Raw genomic sequence first — 7,528 nt, 5'->3', positions numbered from 1 at the left:
TAGCTACTGAAGCTCTGTTGGTGCTGCAAATCCACTATCTCTGTTCACGCTGTCCTAGCACTACTCTAGTGCCCCGATACCGCTAAATGGCATTAATGCTTGACGCTATGCTAGAGCTGCAACTCTTGTCATCATTGTTCTGCTGCTACTCTACTCATGCTGCTTGGTACTCGCTACTGCTGTTCTGCTACTTCTGCTATTGCTGCCAGCACTGTTTTTGTACTGGGACTGGACGGTTTGATACGGTTGCGACTCTACTGTGTGATGTCACTTTAATATTGAAGCTCAGATCCAATATTAAAGTAACTGCGATGCTACACTGTTAGATAATAATCAATTGAGATGGATGGAGACAATCCCGTTGGTCACAATGTTTTCTTTTTTAACATGAGTTCAAGTTGTAAAGGTTTACAAAAGCCAGTAGACAGGGGCAAAACTATTGATTGATGATAGTAAATACACTTTTGATAAATGTCACAACATCTATAGGCAGCCATGAAAATAGATTTAAAAAAAAACAATTTTTTTTCAAAGTGTTCTGTATATTTTCTGATATTTATATGTGTTTTCATGTGACTTTTGTTTTAAAATAAAGCCTTGGATGTGATTTTCTAACCTGAGTTACCAGACACTCACCAGCAGAGGGCTCCAGCAGATGCAGGAGGTGACCATTATGCCAACCAGCTGGACCACCATTTCAGTGTCATGAGACCTGGCGGAGCAGTGGCGGGAGCAGGTTTTCTTCCATAATCTGGCCCGCACCAGCGTGATGCCACTGACGGTGTTGCACACAAAGGCCATGGCCAGGCAGCTCCAAGCTAGGCCGCAGAAAAGCGTCACAAAGACCAGGTCCTGCGGTGTTGTGTCCTCCATCACCTTGATGAAACACCAAGTCCAAGGGTACTGGTAGGTGTAAGCACCCAGGCTGAAGAACGGTAGGAGAGCTACCAATAAAGCTAGAAACCAGATCAGGGACAATATCATCTTTGTCCTCGCCGTGGTCACCAGGCGGGCGTGAAGCAGTGGCCTGGTGATGCCCATGCAGCGCTCAGCAGCCATGGCACAGCCCAGGAAGAGAGGGCACAGGCCAAAGAACACCATGCAACCCCCCAGAACTAGGCAGGAGGCGTCTGGGTTTCTGGGATCACCTGACAGGTTGGCCTCAGCGACGGTTGAGTACCTGCTCAGGACGAGGGCTCCAGTGATGACGTGTCCAGCCAGATCCGTCGCTACCAGAGAGCTAGCGAAGAGCAGGAAAGTTGCTTTGGACCGCCGACGGAAGCGGTTGTAAGCCTTGGTGAGGATGACGAGGGCCGCCACATTGAAGAGGATTCCCAGAGTCATGGTGACGCCGGCAGACGAGGGGTTGTACTGCGAGCGAGTTGCATTGCTTGCTGTCGACTGCGCCCCGGTCTCCGGCAACATGATGGTTGTGGACACACGGAAGGCGTCCGAGGAGGAGGTGGCGGAGGGCTCCATTACTCTCACCCCCCACTGGGCTTGACGGCTGATGCGCTTCCTTTGGTTAAAAAGATACTGAATAGGAAAAAAGAGAACCCAATGAGTTCGCTAAAAAAAATCATCTAAACTCATCTAAAAAAAGATGAGATGCAAAAAAAGATGAAGGAAAAAAGGAGAAAAATACTCACTGCTATGCATTTGTTCACTCACAAAAGTTTCTCTCCCACAAAAGTGATGAAAAAGAAAACAATCCACATCATAGAACTACATCAGTTTTTATTTTTATTTATTTATTTTTTTTTACGTTTTAGGTTTTCTGGCTCGACTCAAGTTGTCTGGCCCCTCCCCTATTTTCAACTCACTTGGTGGAGTACCAAGAGATGACAACAGGCAGAACCTGCACTAGGAATCAAACCCTGCAAACCTCTTGCCAGGCAGTGACTGAGCTGTAAAGCACAGAACCACTGTTCCCCCCACCCCCCCTCTTAGTTTTTGCATACGAATGATAAGAATGTTATTGTGATAAGTTAGTTATAAATGTGTGCAACATATTTTAAATCTGTGTTTTTCTAACCCTTTTTTGAGACAGGGCACATTTTTTTTTTTTTTACACTGAATAAAATCCCATGGCACACCACCAACCAAAATAACACTTTTAGCTCAAAAATAACAATACAGTCTCAATAATTAAATTCCTGGGAGGAATTTAGGGAGGAAAATAGGCTTGCGTTCCTTTTAAATCACACTCACTCCGCAATGCAGTGTTATCATTTTTTTAGACCAATTAAGCAAAATTTGCTTTTTGTTTTTTTTACAGCACAACCTCCACCACCTGACATTATCTCAGGCTACACCAGTGTGCAGCGGCCCAGTGGTTGAAAAACACTGTGTGTTAACAGTCAACACCAAGAACAAAAAAAAAGAAACACTCAAAAGTACACTCCCCTCATTTTGAATTATTTTATAGTCTCCTCAGGTTCAGGTTCCTCTGCTCAAAGCAAATGTCAAAACGAGTCAAAACAGGTTCCCACAGGTTGTGTTGACATTGAACACGGCTGCGCACATTCCTCTCGGGGGGGACGCCACCTCAAGTTGTGTTTATCAGCGAGTTCACACACACACGAGCTAGATAAAGCTTTTGTTATATTGTTGTTTTTTATTTTTTTTACTGAGCAAAAGAACATGTTTAGGAATATGTGCTCTGTATGACCTTTTTTTTTTTTTTTTTTTTCATTTAAAGAAAAGTTAAATATTCTTGGGTTTGTTTTCTGAGATCACACCATGAATTGAACAGCTACTACAAAACATAGTTTTAAACATACAGCAAAAGCGTTTTTCTCTTTTTTGACTAAAGAACATTTTACCATTGCAAACATGTTGTTCAATGATCAACAGACACATGTATTATTTTTTTTCTCATATTAGCAACAAGTTTCTCATCCAATTATACAAGCCGGATGAACACGGCATGCACACAAATGCTCTTTATTTCACAGCTATTAATACGGAGTAATGATTTCAGACTTTAGGCCCTCTTTCCACACACCTGTTTTCAGGTGAAGCAATTGTTCAAAAACAAAAAAAAAAAAAAAAAAAAAAAAAGATTCTACTCGGAACGTTTTGAGAAAGGTGGAAGTGAACAGAGAATGACATCAAGTTGCTCGTTACCTTTCAAACGAGAAGTCCATCGAGATGATCAGTAGCACGCTGGCTTTGACGTCCACTTATAGAGGAGACCGCTTAACATAACCGAACACAGCTTGTCCCACTTTTTGTCCTGGGTAAGATCCTTCTTGACCTTTGAAAGAAATCTCCATTGTACAGCTGAGGCGAGACTGAGTGGGAGCAGCATCTTAGTGGCGACTCGCGAGCCTGTTCTCTGCCGCTCTCGCTCAAGTTGCCTGTTTTTATACGACAGGGCTGCAGCGCACTCACATTTCCTCTGGGTGTCTCACTTGGTGAGATGGGCCCGAGGAACTGTTACCCCTCCAGGAGGAGGGCTCCCATGCAGAGGCACCATGATCACATGCCTCAATGTTGTTAGTTGGCTCATGCAATGAGATAGGATGATATCTGAGACTTCAATTAATGACCTTGCGCCTGCAGGTCAGGTATCTGTGACGAGAAGGATAAAGTCAGTCAGTTAAGTTGCAAGAGATTCAGGACCAGATGAGTCCTAAACAGAGGAGTTCAGCATCAGTGATAAACATGACTGTGGAAAAAAAAAAAAATATCAAATCAAATGTTGAGTATTAAGCAGCAGTCAATCCACAAACCCGTAGATCAACCATTTTTTTTCTTTATTCCATTTAAAAGGCTCAAGCGCTGAACTCATCATATTTAATGCAATCCGTGGAAGCAAATGTTGAATTGAAACATTGACATTTAATTGAAGCTTCATAATTTAATCATTCGTAGCTTGATTAAAATGTCCACTTTGATGTTTCTGTCTTTTAAGTGAGCCTATTTGCGGCTACCAAACCAAGCCACGCTTAGAGAAAACAGACGTACTCTCCATGGAATCCATAGAAAACAAAATAACACAATTTTACAGCACGTTTTTTAAATGCTTTAAAAGAAAAAGACTGGAAAAGTCGAGGCATTGCTGCGAGCTTGGCCCTGGAACAGGTTTCCATCTCCGTTCCTGGCCACCAGCTTGCTGAAAGGCCTCTCGGCGTGGCAGTTGAAACGTGGCCTGCTGCCCTCGTATTGTAAGTCCATATGAATGTTATTAGCCATTTTATTTGCACTGAAGGGACACACCATAAAACAGGAAAATGCGTTCCAAGCCTATTTGCCAAGCGTTACATCGTTAAACACTGAGCACAAAAAAAAAAAAACTGTAGCTGCACAACTGAAAAAAAAAAGGTCTGAGGCAGACGCAGAGCACGCCAGCCTCGTCCAGAGTCGTGTTTTGACCTGACTTCATTACATAAGAATCTACGGGTGGAGCGGCACCGCCCAGAAGCCATTAAAACGTTGACGGAGAGACTTTCGAACGGAATAGCCACATAGTTGATGGATTAGCTTGGCTGCGCTGTGTCTCGGTGGTCGGGGAGAAAATATCCTCATCCGTCCTGCTTGTCGCTCACACTGTGTGTGACGCATCATTGATGCAATTGGAGAGAACTGATTTAGATTAAGCAGTTGATTATGCACATGATGACTGTTTTCTTGTCAACAATACAAAATGTTGTATCTATTTATCTTTTTTTTTGTCCATGCATTTCAGAGGTGGAAAGTAATGAAATACAAATACTTAAGGAGATTTTTTTAAGGTATCTGATTTTTAAGGTACTTGAGTTATTTATTTATTTTTTTTGGACTACTTTTTACTTTTACCCCCTACATTTGTGCACAAAATATCTGCACTTTCTAACCCTTACATTTGAAAAAACAGCAGAAATGGTGGGGACATGTGTGCGTCTGGAAGGGCGATGGTGTTGTGAAGTGTGCAATTGCACAACAGTAAATCCACAGGCTGTCTGTTGGCATCAGGTGGTGAGATTGTTGCCAACATTCCTGTGCTGATCCAAGGTCAAGTTTCCAAGCGCTGGCAAGAGATTAAAATAGTTTTTGAAATACTTTCAAATATCTTGGATAATAATCCCTCAGTTACAATCAATAAAATGGCATATTTAAACTTTAACGATAACAGCGTGCCGACGTTTGCATTGAATGTACCTGTAGTCTAAGTATTTCAGCAACATATTACCTTTCCCCATTCTGACGAACCTTGCAAACTTTTTTTTTATATGTGATTTATTTAAAAATAGTAAATTAAATAAATAAATACAATGAATTAATTCAAACAAGTAAGAGCATCAGTATTTGTCCACATATAAAACATGTTTTAAACATTTGGAATGCTCAAGAAAAACAATATGTATTATTTTACCCATCAATATTGCACAATGTCAAATGAACACCAGCAGCATCTGAAGGTTGTTGGCTCATTTTTGATACAGGACTTTCAGTGTGAACTCGTGCACGTTCTCCCTGTGTCCCTCCCACATACTGTACATGAGTGCTCAGTTCACCAGTTACTCTAAACTGACCACTGGTGTGAGTGGGAGCGTTGTACAGTTGAGTGGTTGTTTGTTGGCTCCGTGATGAAAGGGTAACTTGTTCAATGCGTACCTCGCCCTTGGTCAGAAATAGCTAGGATTGGCTTTATAAACAGACCTTTGAGTGGACCATGCTTTCTGAGGGCTGGTCAGAGAGACAGACGACCATTCGGGACTGGGACTCAGAAGTGCTGGGAGCATGTGTTGCAATTTATATTCCTAAGTGCATACGTGTGATGATTAAAATTCATTCTTGTTGATGTCATATTTCAGTAAATCAACATGTGTGTGGACAGTGCAACGAACTGAACTTTAGCGCAGAGAGAGCAATGAGTGTGGGAGTTCTCAACAATAACGCGAGGACAACGGACCTCGTCTATCAAAAAGTGTGGCTGTGAGAAACAGACCTTTGACCAACACGACTTGTTTGCAAACAGTCCATAGGAGTAAATGCATAGGCACATAGATACATGCAGAAAACATAAAACAAAACTGAACAGGTCATCATAGGGGAAACCTTCATGAGTTAACGGCAGCAATAATAATAGCACTCACAGAAGAAAGGAATTCTGGCCAAAAATGGTTGCGGTGTTGAGGGTGATGTGCGTGATATATTCACTCGACCGTGTCTGGAATGCATTGACGGCCAAAGAGATGACAAATATGGTGGTGTCTTTCGCTGAATTGTCTCTTTGATATAAAATCAAAACGGTGCCGGAGTGTGCTGCGGAGGGAGAGGCAAACCACCAGTCCATAAAGACTGCAGAGGTGAGTGTGGAAGGATGCATGAGTGGCCTTGCAGAAAGTTGATAGGTGAAAAGTGACCAGTTTGTTTTTTTTATTTAGGGCTATCCCTTGTGAACATGAGGTTTATTAACAAAGTGACTTCAGGCTGAAGTATTGTTGTTGTTTTTTTTTTAAATTATCATTTGTTTGTATTTGACTTTTGTTCTTTTTTTTTTTGCTGATACCAATGATTAGCTTGTGCACCTTTTCCCGAAGAAGCCACTTCAATTTCAAAAGTAAACCTTCAGGTTTTCGTTGACTTTTCATGTGTGCATCAAACATAGTGCCAAGGGAGGCTGATACCACAGACAGTAGGTCTCATGAGAACAAAGACACTCTTTATTTTTACTGAGGCTCAAGGGGGGGCCTTGGAGTCGGAGTTTTTTGTTGCACGGTAACACAGGGCTGGAGAGACTACCAATGATGTTATGCCAGATAAACTGAGGAAGGTATTTGTTGTCATTCAGCAGGTACGTTTTTGTCAGCCGCCGAGGACTTTGCTGAGTGATAAATGCCCCACACCCACCGAACAGTATGTACAGTTGGAACCAGAAGTTTACATACACAGTGCAACAGGACTCATAACACTTTTTTTCCCTCACTGTCTGAAATTAAATCAGACTAAACCTCCACTGTTTCAGGTCAGTTAGGATCACCAAAATTATTTCATTTTGCTAAATGCGACAATAATGAGAAAGAGTATATTTTAGACAATGTTTTATTACTTTCTTTGAGGTCAAAAATGTACATCCATTTCCTTAGTATTTAGTAGTATTGCCTTTGAACTGCATGACTTGGGGCAAATGTTTTGGGTAACCTTCCACAAGTTTCTGACAGTACTTCTGGCCCATTCCTCCCAACAGAACTGCTGTGACTGAGTCAGGTTTGTTGGTCGCCTCGCTTGCACACACCTCTTCAGATCTGCCCATACATTTTTGATGGGATTCAGATCAGGGCTTTGTGTTGGCCACTCCAAGACATTGACTTTGTTGTCCTCAAGCCAACAAAGCCTAACTATTTTGGCTGTATGCTTAGGGTCATTGTTCATCTGGAAGACACATTTGTGCCCACGTTTTAGCTTCCTGGCTGATGTCTTGAGATGTTGCCTTAATATTTCCATGTAATGTTCTTTCTTCGCGATGCCGTCTATTTTATGAAGAGCTGCAGTTCCTGCTGCGGCAAAACGGCCTCACAACATGACGTTGCCACCTCCG

At 42.1% G+C, this 7,528-nt stretch overlaps 1 protein-coding gene across 1 annotated transcript in view; it reads right to left on the bottom strand.

Moving 5' to 3' along the window:
- LOC142892416 (prostaglandin E2 receptor EP1 subtype-like) overlaps window positions 1-3,350 on the bottom strand; it is a 4,028-nt gene extending 678 nt beyond the window's left edge. The window contains exons 1-2 of the mRNA XM_076032586.1: window positions 3,130-3,350; window positions 637-1,536 (exon numbers count right to left, since the gene is read on the bottom strand). Of these exons, the coding sequence (XP_075888701.1) occupies window positions 637-1,479 (843 nt within the window). The 5' untranslated portion in view covers window positions 1,480-1,536; window positions 3,130-3,350. The remainder of the gene's footprint in view (window positions 1-636; window positions 1,537-3,129) is intronic.
- Between the last annotated feature and the right edge of the window lie 4,178 nt (window positions 3,351-7,528).

The sequence above is a fragment of the Nelusetta ayraudi genome, unplaced genomic scaffold (genome assembly GCF_046127955.1).
Source record: "Nelusetta ayraudi isolate G7.1 ecotype Tasmania unplaced genomic scaffold, CSIRO-AGI_Nayr_v1 ptg000034l, whole genome shotgun sequence".
Taxonomy (NCBI): domain Eukaryota; kingdom Metazoa; phylum Chordata; class Actinopteri; order Tetraodontiformes; family Monacanthidae; genus Nelusetta; species Nelusetta ayraudi.
Note: the sequence above shows the minus strand (reverse complement) of the source record. Positions and strands in the feature narration are given on the sequence as shown.